The sequence below is a fragment of the Mustela erminea genome, chromosome 15, assembly GCF_009829155.1.
Source record: "Mustela erminea isolate mMusErm1 chromosome 15, mMusErm1.Pri, whole genome shotgun sequence".
Lineage (NCBI taxonomy): Eukaryota > Metazoa > Chordata > Mammalia > Carnivora > Mustelidae > Mustela > Mustela erminea.
In genome coordinates, this window is record NC_045628.1 from 45,959,364 (window position 1) to 45,973,303 (window position 13,940).

Below are 13,940 nucleotides of genomic sequence, written 5' to 3' on the forward strand. Positions count from 1 at the left end.
AAAAAAAAAAGAAAGAGGGAGAACAAAACAAACCATTATTCACATAATAAGATATTTCCAACCTGAATGGGCAGGAGTGACATTATTAATTACTACCTTTTATTAGGGTCAAGTGGAACAACTTCTAAAATCTTAAATATTTATATCAAAGTGAAATGAAGGAAATTTTGACTTTTAAGTGCTTGAAGGGATTAGTAGCCAAAAACTGAGTCAGCTCAAGGCATAAATAACAGTGTCTGATGAGTTGTAGCACTTTTATAAAACATTTATAAAAACTTAACCTGCTGGACTCCACAGGTGCTCCAAAGTTCTGATTTTTATACACCTATTTCTGAGTGGATATAGGGTTGGTATAATTCAGGTGTGTTATATTGCATATCACACATGACAAAGGGCTAGTATCTGGAGGAAATCCATTTGAGCTGCCCTTTTAATTTAGTCATTTTTGTCTCCCTGTAGGCTTCTTTTTCTTTGCCAGAGCAGCCTCTAAATAAGACAGCTTGTAGAAATTCCCACATTTAAGTGGGCATTCTTGACTTGTATTTTTAAAAAGTTAAAATGAGACCTGTAGCACGATCTGGGTTACTTAAATCTTTATTTTGATGGGTGCTGTTGAGAAATGTTAGATTTTTGGGTGGTACCTCTTTTTATGAGTACAACTCTTAGCTGATTTAGAACACAGAATAGACTAAGTAGTTAATGGATATTTTTGATAGGGGTAGACAAGAGACCACTATAGAATGCCTTTTGCCAGGATCTATACCAGGTATTTGATCAGATGAGCTTGTAGCTACACAATCTGGAAAGTGGTTGGCTTATTTACCTTTTAATTTTTGATACATGGAGCAGCTCTTTCAGAAATAGTGCAAGATAGCTTCAGGTACAGCTATTTAAAAACACAACAACAAACTATAGTTGTGTGTGTTGTGTTTGTGTTTGTGTATGTGTGCATGTGTGTATTTAAATTGTGACTCTAGATGACCTTAGGAAAGGTAGAAATCTAAGTGTCTAATTATCTGTAGTGATGAGAATGTAATTTTACTAGCTTGCTGTGAATTTTAAAAAGATTTTCTGGTAAGTGTTTTACCTGTTAAAATGATCTAGAACATGTTTTTGTCTGTATTTCCTGCTCTTTCTTTTCTCCATGCAGAACTATGTGTAAATCATTCCGAAACAATTAATGCTGCTTTAGTCACAAATTATTGATTTTTCCGTTCCTAGGGTATGTAGAATTGCTACTCTACTTAGATTCTAAAATGAGGCTTTTTAATTGTGTTTTCCAGGAAGATATGAATTTAAATGAAGATAAGAAGGCACCATTGCGGGAAAAGGACTTCAGCATCAAAAAAGAAATGGTGATGCAGTACATTAATACTGCTTCCAAGACAGTAAGTAAAACTGTCAAGTTGAAAAATACTGCTGAACCGTGTTATAGTGTGGAAAACAATACATTTGTCTAACGAAGTGCTTAAATTTTTGAGCAACTGGAATCACAGGGCTTTTGAATGTATAAAGACCACGAGTAGGATGTTTATTTAATTTAAAAATATTTCTCGTACCTTCTAAGACTGCTTTTGCTTTTTAGCCCCTGACATTCATGAGGAACATGGACTGGGTTGGTTTCCTCCAAGACTTCTTTCCTTTTTAAGGAAAGTGGATTAAGATGGCTATTGATCTCTGATGTCACTTTTAAATTGGGATAATATTTGTATTATAGAAAAGTAGGGCCGATTTTACTATAACTACCTAAATCAGTTCACATAATAGTGGCTGAGAGGCGGCATATCTTTAATGTGAGGTTCCCTATGGATAAAATTATCTCATAACAAATTATAAATGTAGACGTTGAAAAGAGCATTAAGCCTCCACGTGGCTGCCAGTTTTCCAAGGAAACATGAAATATGTGGGTGGAAGTAATGAGTAAATGTCTAAGAAACCATGACTGGCATGCAGAATCAATTACATTTATTTCATGGGACAACAAATGAGCTTGACCAGTCATATAGAAATCGAATTGATGGATGGGATGAAGTCTACAAAACGGGAACTAATGAAGAAGCAATCAGAAAGACAGTAGAAAATGCTTTTGGCTGAATTTAAAACAGAATTGGTTGGAGAAGAATAACTTAATACGCTGCAGTTTTCACTGGATATTTTAACTAAAGGCCAAGTTACGAGAATTTAAGTTACTGATACGTAAGCTCTATTTATCTACTAGACCAGTCAGTGACTTGGAGGATTTTCTTTTAGAAAGCAGACTAAAGTGATGTTTAATTTTTAAGCATGCCTCCTGTTCTGCAGTTTGATGTTGAGTTGTAGAAATCAGAGTACTGTACTTTTTCTGGCTCCTTATGTAGATGGGTGTTGTTTCCTGCTATTGTGACAAAAATTGCTTTTGCCCCTTAATGGTCCCTGGATATCACAAATGAACATTAGGGACTTAAGAGAGCACTTGTATTGTGGATTGACTTATCATCCCTTTGATACTGGGCATCTTATTTTACCGGATTCTCAACATCCTCCTCCACAAGATGGGACTTAGAGCTATATCATAGGCTTGTTGTTAGAATTTAATTGTTTATGGGGGTCCTGGCTCACTCAGCCTGTTAAGCATCTGCCTTCAGCTGAGGTCATGATCCTGGGTCCTAGGATCTAGTCACACGGGCTCCCTGCTCAGTGGGGAGCCTGCTTCTCCCTCTCCCCACCCATCGCCCCCCACCCCCACCCCCTTCCCGGCTCATGCTCTCTCTTTCTGTCAAGTAAATAAAATACTAAAAAAAATAGTTTATTTCATGAGTGGAACATAGCAGGTTTTATACCTGTGGCTGCCTCTTTTGGTAGCAGTGGTTGTTAGCAATTGTTTCTTATTTTTTCTTTGTGATTTGTTCTTGCTGTTGAAATCATTACACTGTAGTTATTGATGGACATGGACTTATATTTTTGAAAAATACAAATTGACCATTCGTGAGTCTGCATCACATTTATTAAGTGTCTGTATATCAGGCAGTGTTCCAGGCATTGGAGTTGGAGTACCAAGATGGTCAATCATGGTGACTTATGGAGCAACATAAGACACGTAACAGAAACACATAAACATACGTGATAAATGAAATGCAATGTGGAAAAAACGCATGGGACGTGGAGATGGTGTTATTTTCCTTTTTTATTGAAGTGTAGTTAACATGCAGTGTTACATTAGTTTCAGATGTACAAGAGGTTTCACTAATTCTAACATTACTCAATGTTCATCTCTGGTAAGGGTACTCTTAATCCCCTTTATCTATTTTTACCTGTCTCTCCAACCCTCCTTGTGCTGTCTCATGGAGTGATCAGGGATGACTCCCCTATTAGACAATTTTAAATCCAAAGAACATAAATTCACTTAATAAAATTATAAGAGATACTATATTAGTTAGAACTGGTTTAGAAAACATTGGTATAATAATGCATTTTAATTCTTGAATTTTAGATAATAAACAGACTTTTTAGAACAAACTGCTTTGAACTTCATTAGAGTGGATCTATTTCAGTTTGCATACACTGATTGTAAACTTTAATCCTCTAATCGTTTTGGACTGAGGTTGGAATTTATTTACTAGAATTAGATAATTAGATTATCAGGATTGAAATAGATTAGTTATCTAAAGTATGATTAAAGCATTCACTCATTTAATTAGTGTGTGGAGGATCATGGCTTTTCCTAGGAGGATGCTGAATAATTTGGCGGTTGGTTAACATTCTAGAAAGTTCAAGCTGACCAGTCATCTATTTTTGCTCTGGAAGTAGAAACACATTAACTCTTAGATACAGACTCTCTCATACCAGTGTATTGAGGTTAATGAGGACAAAAAATCTTCTCTGAGGAAAAACCATCAAAATTTATAGATGAGTTATTCTAGAGAGCATGGGGGTGTTTGTGTCAGATAAACTTTGTTATAAATTTAGCCTTAGACTTTGCTTTGAGATTGTTTTGTGGAGAAGCATTAACATTTTTCAAAATAGCACTGATGCCTGCAGTTGATAATCTGAAAATTCTTTAGAAATATTAATGCTTAAACCAGCCCTAAAGTAGCTAAGCTGGATTTTTGGAATGGGGGAAAAATAACAAATCCTCAATCAAGCCAGGTTGTTTCTAAGACCTTAAGTTTATTTCAGTAGCCCAATGGTAATGCTGATTTTTTTCAGTTAGAAGATTATTAACTATTTTTTTTTTTTTTAAAGCAAAGAGCCTACTTTAGAGGCCGAAAAATGCCAAAGCCACATTTTTCCAGTTTCCTACAGCATGGGTATGTGAGCCAGGTTTGTCCAGTACTGTCTGCTGGGGGCTTCTGAGAAAGGTTTTAATCCCTCACAAAGAGATCCAGGGCAGAAAACCACTTTTTTCCCAGTTATTTGACATGGTTGTGAGAGGGCGTGGGATAGTTGGCACATGACTTCTTGGAGTTGCTGATCTGGTCTTATACAGCCCTGCCTCCAGATTTTTCTGTCACGTGAGGTGATTATTTAAACTACTTTAGGTGGGGATTTTGCTATGCTGTTGTGCGCATCTGGCTGGACCGTCCCTATAGCCTTCTGCCTATGCAGGGTTTCCATCTCTAATTCATTCTGAAAATTACTCCCCTCATCAAGTAGACTGTGCATACATGAGAGCGGGTAGTACAGCGCCAAGTGGCCATTCCTTGGTAGATAAGACTTGCCTCAGATGTTCCGTAGCAAGTTTATTGAAGAAAATTTGTTTTGGAAAGAATGAATACAGTCTTGACTTTTGTTTGATTACGAGGGGGCTGGTAAGTATTCTGCAGTAAGGGGTAAGGACCTTGAAATGAGGCTCTAACATGATAGTCCAAATGGAAGAGACTCCATAGTTTCCAACAAAAAAATGGAAGAAGAAAATTTTGAAACCAACACCAAGGAGCTCTTAAGCCACAAATTGTGTAAAAATTTCCCCTATTTTCTAAAGGGAACTGTAATTTAATAAACATCTACCCTGTAAATGGATTGAGTCCTGCTTACCCTGGCTTTGAGTGTTGTTCTCGTTCTTTATTGTGGTCTAGTTATTTTCCCCCTTCAAATTCTGAAAGCACCTCTGCAGATAACGTTAAATGATGGTTTTGTTGTCAGGAATCCTGTACCTTGAGGAGACAAACCAGGCTTTGGAGATAAATCCTAATAGACGAGCTGCCCTCACCAAGTTTTTCTTTTCTTGGTGTTGGTATATCCTCCCCGTGTCTGCGATACCCATTTTGATGTTGGTGTTTATACTCCTGCTGGTGCTTGAGTTGTATTCAGGGTGAACTGGCTCCGGGTAGGTGATGTCTGGGTAATGTGAAAGTCACAGGAAGTCATGGGTTACTTTAAAAACCACTGGAAAAAGGTGTTAAAAAGGATACCTTACAGAGGGGAGGATTTAGAGCAATAAGATACTTCCCTTCCCCACCCCTCCATCGCAAAGGAATCTTAAAAATAAAAAAATTCATTCTACTTCTTCCATCTGTTGAGAAGAAAGAATCTTCTTTGTGCTGTTTCAGTTGGCTGCTTTTTCAGGGTAATCTGTGGCAATGCAAACTGGAGGAGTCCTGAGAAGTCAACATCTACAGCCCTGAAAGGGAAAGCAAATTCCTAGAAGAAGAAAGCAGCTCAGAGGGTGTGAGAGGGAGGGAGGAAGTGGGGGGGTGGGGGGGCGGTGTGGGTGGAATATAACACCTTTGCCTCCAGGAACTAAGTAGTGGGCTTGAGTGTTTGCTTATCAGTGCTTTTGGAGTTGACTTTTTCTCCACCCCCCATATATTTATTTATTTTATTTATTTGACAAAGAGACAGAGTGAGCATAAGCAAGGGAGCTGCAGGCAGAGGGAGAGGGAAAAGCAGGCTCCCCAAAGAGCAGGAAGCCCCATGTGGGGCTCGATCCCAGGACCCTGAGATCATGACCTGAGTGGAAGGCAGATGCTTAACTGACTGAGCCACCCAGGTGCCCCTCCGGAACTTATTTTTAAACACAAGATATGAGACAGCCCTGACAGTTTACCTCTATACAGATGACTACCAGACTGCTCCCTGTCAGCATGTGGTCTTATCTTTTGGGTTGTACCATTTGTTGTGGATAAAAGGCTCAATAGTTTCTCTTCCAAATACATACTTCTAGTTCCTTCTGAATGCATTAGCTTGGAATAAAAAATTCCTCTAAGCTCCTGCTCCTGGACCTCGCTCCCTCCATCTGTATGCCCTAGGAAGCTGTATCGCACCTGCAAGTAAAGAGCTGATTTTTGGGGGGGGGGGGGGCTGATGACTGGTAGGGCCTAATTTCACATTTCTCAGCTTCTTCATTAAAACATCCAACATTTATTTCCTGTTTATATTTAGTTTTTTCCTTTTTGGTCCGCCATCCGTCTCTCCCCACCTCTTCCCCAAAGAAGCAGAATTAATCTTTCTGCTCCTGAAAGTCCGCTTCTTTGGACTTTGTTTTCAGCTTTTCTCTTTCTTAGTCATTCGTGACCACAGACAACTGACTGCAAGGCTCCTCTGAGGCGTGTATTGGAGAAGTTTGCTTCATGTTGAGCTCTCCTCCTTCAGCCCCTAAGTATTTCTGTAGTTCTGGGTTAGACTTCTTTAGTAAGAAATAAACACCAAATATTAGAACATAACTTTAAAAGGCATATAGAAAGGGTAACAAGTTTTTTAAACAATGTGATAAAATGTGCCTACGTGGAGTTCATAAATGTAGGATTGTAGGTTCTTGTATGTATGTGTACCTGTGTGTATATATAGTATATTTTGAAAGGTGTTACCAGGTACCTCTTGTCCTAGCCCAGTAGGGCATGATGTTCAAGTATGAATGATGTGGTTTTGTCCAGTGTCGTCCTTCTAGGCGTGTCCTGATCAGGAAAGAATTGTTTTGGGAAAATACTAGTGATGGTCAAATTTGTATATTTTTTCCTAGGTAGAAAACCTGGAGTTCATCTCTTTTAGCCCTGATTTGTTAATATTGTATTTTATTGGTGGGGGCATTTTCATACCTTTCAGAGTCTTTTTTTTTTTTTTTTCTGGAAGGGGTTTATTTTCATGTTAATTTTGGAAAACATTGTCAGATGCAGCTACAACAAGTGTTGTTTTCTCTCACTTTTAATCGTTGTTATTACTTAAAAGGGTTATATTTCAAGCACTGGGAACTTAGATGAACCAGACAGTTCTACACATTTTTGCTACTTAAAGTTAACGTGGATTTTTTTTTGGCTTCCATTTCAGGTTAGGGATTTGATCCAAGTGCACTTGTAACAAAAGCTGAGTAAAAATTTGTGGCTGGTACTTGGTATTAGACACTTACCTATTTATCGGCAGGGCAGTGCCCTTGCTTCCGTTATTTTGTCTGTTTGTCTCCAGTCTTTCTTGCTGACTAGGAGGAAATATCAGAGCCCCAGGGCAATGAACCAATTTCTTGTTAGGAGTATTTCCTAATAATCTAACTGGCACTTTAATTTCCATTTCTGCCTACATAGGACAGGTTTTATTTATGTACAATTAAAATGATCTTCTAACAGTTCAAATCCATCCAGCTTCATTATGAGTTGTTTCTGGGCAGCACCGGGGGCGAATAATGTGCTCCTGCTATTACTGCCCTGTGTTCTTGCTTAGGCAGGAGATGATAATGAAGAACCCAGTCATCCTTTCTTCATCTTTTTTTTTTTTTTTTCTTACAAGAAATTATATTAAGTTCAAATTAGAATTGTGTATTTTTGGTCTTTTAAAAATCTTAAGGGTGCCTGGGTGGTTTGGTTGATTCAGCATCTGTCTTAGGTTCAGGTCATGCTATCAGAGTCCTGAGATCTAGCCCCTCATCTGGCTTCCTGCTCAGCAGGGAGGGAGCCTGCTTTTCCCTCTGCTTCCCCCGCCCCCCCACCCTGCTGGCACACACACACACTCTCATTCTCTCTCAAATAAGATCTTACCAAAACAAACCCACCTTAAAGATACCTTTTCTTAAAGCAATTTTAAAAAAGACTCACCTGATATAGAAATAATGTTATTTACTGGTAAAACCTAGAATTTTAGAATCTGATGTTGTCCCCGATGCTTATACCAGTTGTGGCATTGGAGATCATCTGAGGTGGTTTTTATCTTTTTCACTGAATTGTTTCTTGGTCAGAGATAATTTGCTCTGCTCTTGCTTTTTAGATTTTGCAAATGTAATTACACTTATGACCGATTACAGCAAAAGTAGTAAAAACTTGGAGAGTGTCAGAAAAAAGAGGCACGTGATTTGAGGGAGACAAAAGTGATGAGCAATAGCCCAATGGAATGAACCGTTTGAAAGAAGAAAGAGTTCTGAAGGAATATGTGAAAATGAAAAAAATGTTATGTATCTGTGGTTGCCTTTCATGAGTGAAGGGGATAGGTAATTCATGAAATGAGCCGGAAATGAGAGTGGACAGGAACGTTGGTTCTCAACCTTGATATCCATTAGAATCTTCTGGAGAACTTAAAAAAAAAAAAGAGAAAACACCTCAAAACTGTGTCTGAGCCCTAGCATTTAGCAAGTTAATTCCTGCAGGTAGGATCCAGGTACCTGCACTTTGTGAAGATCTCTTGGTGATTCTAGTGTAAAAGCAAGGATGAAAAACTCTCCTGGGATGTACAAGATGAGCCTCATCGCTAGAGGTCTATGTAGTGTAACATTAATTCAACAAAAGACTAGGAGTTGATAGAATTTAAAGGCAAAGCATAGAGCATATTTACAAATAAAGCCACTTAGGGTTTAAGGCTAGTTTGACTGGGCATCAGATCAGAATGGCATACTGTAGCTATGAAGAAATCCTAACGTTTGTCCACTTTAACATTCCCCTATTCTGATTCTGTCTACTATGACAGATGGAAGGACCTGGTCTGTTTTGGGAGATGTCCAATGGAGTATTAATAAGGAGGAAAAGAGTATGCCTGGTGTAAAAGCTTCAGTGGACTGATTGATATTCCTAGTTGGTGGCTGTAATCTTAAAACCCTCCTTAATTTAGTTTGGGCTTAAGAGACAGCCTTTCAGTTCTTAATTATTCCTAAATAGAATACATTCTATACATACTTAAATCCTTCATATGTTAATCATCTTGATGTACAAAAAGCATTAATTCTTAATTTCATGTTTCCCTGACTTAATACCATTTCCTAAATGGTGCAGTATCATGGTTCCCCTCCACTTTGAAGAAAATAGGGTTGGTATATCTTCTTACGTTCAATGTAATACAGAACTATTTGAAATCCTTTCAATATCAGAAAGCCTTCCAGGGATAGACCAGGTAAACTGGGAACTCTATCCTTGGGATCACCAAAATCTGAAAAAATAGTCCAAGAGTAAATTTAGATGTTATCATTGTTAAGCTAATTTTTTTGGGGGGGGGGTGGATCTCCCCCCCCCCCCCCCCCCCCCGCTTTGGGAAGGCTGTTCTATCACTCTCCATGACTTAAGTCATTTTCTGGCATGATTTTTGTAAAGAATGGCAATATACTCCTTTAGTAGACATTTTTATAGTTTATTTATTGTAGGTCTAGAATATATCTTAGCGTACCTTTACATTTTGAACATGAGTAAAGGCCTAGCAAGTGACTTACCCATGTTCTGCAGTTAGAACTAGAAGTCAGACCTTTAAAAAACAAAAAAACTTTTTTATTGTAAATTAAAACAGTTCTAGAAAACACCAAAAACAAATATGTAGCTTAGTGAATTATCATAAGGGAAACACCACCCAGGTTAATTAATGGAACCTTGCCATCTACCCTTCAGCTATCCTGTCCATTTCAAATCCCCCCGTCCCTGCTTTTTTTGAACTATTCCTAATCACTACCTTGACTTTTATAGGAGTCATTTCCTTGAGTTTCTTTATAGTTTTATTACCCAAAAGTACATCACCAGACACCATAATTTATTCATGATTTTTTAAAAATTTGGAATGTCTTTAAGGCCCCCCCCCCCCCCCCAATCTTCAGGAGTCCCATCTATTTATTTTTATCTAGGACAGTCTGGCTTTTGCTGATTGCATAATCCTGTTTCTTATATTTCATTTCCTGCAAAATGGCAGCTAGATCAAGAAGCTTGATCAGACTCAGATTTGATCCCTTTGGCAAGACCATAGGAAGTATTATGTTTTATTGTCAGGAGTTTCTTTATGTCTGGTTTATAATTAAAATTCTGTAATTTCATTTCCATTTATTAGTTGGAATACTTGTTCAGTCTTAGGCTTATTTTAATTCCAGTATAGTTAATATGTAGTGTTGCATTAATTTCAGGTGTAAAATACAGTGATCAGCACTTCTGTATGACACTTGCTGCCCATCACAGGTGCACTCCTTAATCCTCATCACCTATTTCACCCATCCCCCCACCAGTCTCTCCTCTGGTAACCATCAGTTTTGTCCTCTCTAGTTAAGGGTCTGTTCCTTGGTTTGTCTTTTTCTTTGCGCACTTGTTTTTTTTTTTTTTAAATTCTACATATGAGTGAAATTATATGGTATTTGTCTTTTTCTGACTTGTTTCACTTAGTATTATACTCTCTAGCTCTATCCATGTTGTTGCAAATGGCAAGATGTAATTCTTTTCTATGGTTGATTAATATTGCATAATATATATAATATATATAACACACATATATATTATATATATATTTACCAGCTCTTTATCCATTCATCTATTGATGAACACTTGGTCTGCTTCCATAATTTGGTTGTCATAAATAATGAAGCTGCAAATGTAGGGGTGCGTGTATCCCTCTGAATTGGTGTTTGTGTATTTTTGGGATAATTACTCAGTAGTGCAATTACTGGATGGTAGGGTGGTTCATTCCATTTTTAACTTTTTGAGGAACCTTCATACTGTTTTCCATAGTGGCTGCACCAGTTTTCATTCCCACCAGCAGTGCATGTGGGTTCCTGTTTCTCTACATCCTTGCCTCTTGTTTCTTGTGTTTCTTGTGTTGCTGATTTTAGTCATTCTGATGACAGCTGAGAGGTGATATCCCATTATAGTTTTGATCCGTATTTCCCTGATGATGAGTGATATTGAGCATCTTCTCATGTGTCTGTTGACCATCTGTATATCTTCTTTGGAGAAATGTCTATTCATGTCTCCTGCCCATTTTTTATTGGGATCATTTGTTTTAGGGGTGTTGTATAAGTTCTCTTTTGGATACTAAACCTTTATCAGATAAGGTTTGCCTTTTAGTTTTGATGATTGTTTCCTTTGTTGTGTAGAAGCTTTGTATTTTGATGTAGTTCCACTAGTTTATTTTTGTTTTTTGTTTGCCTTGTTCCAGAAGACGGATCTAGAAAAAAAGTTTCTGTGTCTAATGGCAGAAAAATTACTGTCTGTGCTCTGTTCTCGGATTTTTATAGTTCCAGGTTTCACATTTAGGTCCTCAATCCATTTTATTTTATTTTATTTTTAAAGATTTTATTTATTTATTTGACAGAGAGAGGCACAGCGAGAGAGAAAACCCAAGCAGGGGGAGTGGGAGAGGGAGAAGCAGGCTTCCTGCTGAGCAGGGAGCCTGATGCGGGGCTCAATCCCAGGACCCTCGGATCATGACCTGAGTGGAAGGCAGATGCTTAATGACTGAGCCACACAGGCACCCCCCTTAATCCATTAATTTATCTTTGGATATGGTATAAGCCAGTTTTCCCAACACCATTTGCTGAAGAGACTGTCTTCTTCTCACTGCATGTTCTTACTTGGAATATGCTTATAAAGAGACATTTCCTCTCAACTACTGACTACTTCATGATATAGGAAGTTTAGGATAAATACTTGATTCTTTTCCATTGCCTATTTTCACTATAGTGGATTGGTTTCCTAACAACCTCTGAAGGTAACCAGTTATTTTTAATATTAAGATATGATAATTATGATAATTTATGCATTATAATTACTATCCTTAGTGAAGCTCAGATTGCCCCATCTTTGACTAGTTGGCTCCTGGTCATTTTGTTATGACCCCAGGAATTTCGGATTGTTCATTCCTGCCTAGTGAGTATGTTGATTCTCCCACACTGTCTGGGATCCATCTTTTCCTTCAGTGGGAAATGGTATTTCAAGAACAGTCTGGGCATAAGGATGCTTATTGCTGGTGGATTAATCACTGTTTCTGGGCCTCTTCAGCAGAGAGATAGCAAAGGAAAAACATGGTGTGGATATGTTCAAAGAAGTGTTCTTTGACGTATGCAGTCTCCACCTGCTGCTTTTGTTAGACTCTGTCTACATTGAACATAGAGCTGTTACATTTTCTAGTTCTTTCTAGTCCTGCGGTAGCTTCCCCATCTATGAGTAACTGAATTTAGCGCCGCCGCTCTTATTTCTGAGTAACTATATTTTATGTCTCCCCACCAGTCCTTAAGTTCTTATTTCCCTAGACGTTTGTCTGAAGTTTGCTCTGCAGTGGATTCCTCTGTAGGGCTCCTGGGAAGAGCATTTCCTGGTTATTGCATACGGATAACCGTATACGCCTTCTATCATTTAGTCAGTTTTATTGGATATAAAATCTTCGGCTCATGTGGTTTTGTTTTTGTTTTTGGATCTTAAATATATTCTTTCCTCTGGCATAAAAACATGACAGAAGTTCTGCTGGTAACTAATTATTATCCCTTACGGATTACTGGCTCTTTTTATCTAGTTGTTGAGTTGGGATTATCTGATAAACAGTATACTTTTATGTATTTCTTAAATCTTAAAAATTTTTTTCTTCTTAATTTTCATGGAAGTGTTCTGTTGACCTGCATTTGGCTCTTCTTCAGAGATCTTATTATCTGTATGTAAGATTTTTTGTGTATCCCCAATATGCGCTCTGTCCCAGATCTTTCTTCTGTATTTTTGTTGTTGTTCTTCTTTCTAGTTTAGTTTTTACTTCTGAAGTGATTTTCTTAGTTATTCCCCAACACCCCCACTCCAAATTCTCTCCCTCATTTCTGAGGATTTTGAAATTTGTTTTTTTTCCACTATGTCTTGTATGTTGTCTCAATGTCTCTTTGCACAGTTTGAAATTGTAAGTTACTTTGCCATGTTTTATGGCTTTGTTTTTGTGGCAACTGTTCATCTTCTACAGGAATGTTCTGCTTAACTTCAATTTCGCCGTCAGCACTTTCTCTCATCGTGCTGTACTCTCCTGCAAGGGACCCCAGGCAGCTCAGTGCCCGGAGTTCACGGGACACATCCGCCCCAGTCTCCTTCGTTGTTTTTTGCCGCTTGAGCTCATCCACAATTGGAAAAGGCCAAACTCCACCTAGTTTGAGCTGCTGTCCTCAAATTAGCCTACTGAGACTTCTAATGAGGACCTCTGGGCTATTTTGGGCTTCTGGTGCTTTCATGTTCATCTGGCATCTTCTTGCCTCCTCTGTTTCTTCCCACTCAGACGTTGATATTGTGTAGATTTTGTGGTCATTAGTGGATTGTCTCCTACTGCTTGTATTTTGAGGATCACAGAGATAAGTTGTTGCTTGCATTGTTAGGTCTGTGGTTTTGCCCTTTAGTTGTTTTTTTCTGTAAGAATCCAGTGAGTTTCAAAAACTGTACTGCTGCTGCCATCTGCCCAAAGCCTCTAGTTTTCTTATTGTGAGTTTCATATTCTTAATGTGATGCCAATGTATGTCTTTGGTTAAAAAACAATTCTGGATTTTCAGGATTTCTTCTTCTTGCCTGCCCCCACCCACCTTGACTCAGGATAGACTATCATGATCGATTAAGGAATGACATTTCTCGATGTGACCTGAACTGATAGCTCTGGCTTTTGCTGTTTTTTCTACCCGTAAACTTTCATCAAACCTCGTAATGGTCTGTGACCTATAAATAGATTTAAATAAAACACCAGTTTTAGTTTTAATTTCTATATTATGTTTATGCAGTGCTATCATCTTCTCAGATGATTTCGATAAGTTGTGCAGAACGCTTCCTTTTTCATATCGCAGTGATAGT

The 13,940-nt window shown here is 38.1% G+C and overlaps 1 protein-coding gene across 3 annotated transcripts in view; it reads left to right on the forward strand.

The window, feature by feature from the left end:
• DIAPH3 (diaphanous related formin 3) overlaps nucleotides 1-13,940 on the forward strand; it is a 499,882-nt gene that overhangs the window by 80,491 nt on the left and 405,451 nt on the right. For all 3 annotated transcript variants that reach the window (XM_032314557.1, XM_032314558.1, XM_032314559.1), the window contains one exon: nucleotides 1,284-1,388. In XM_032314557.1, the coding sequence (XP_032170448.1) occupies nucleotides 1,284-1,388 (105 nt within the window). The remainder of the gene's footprint in view (nucleotides 1-1,283; nucleotides 1,389-13,940) is intronic.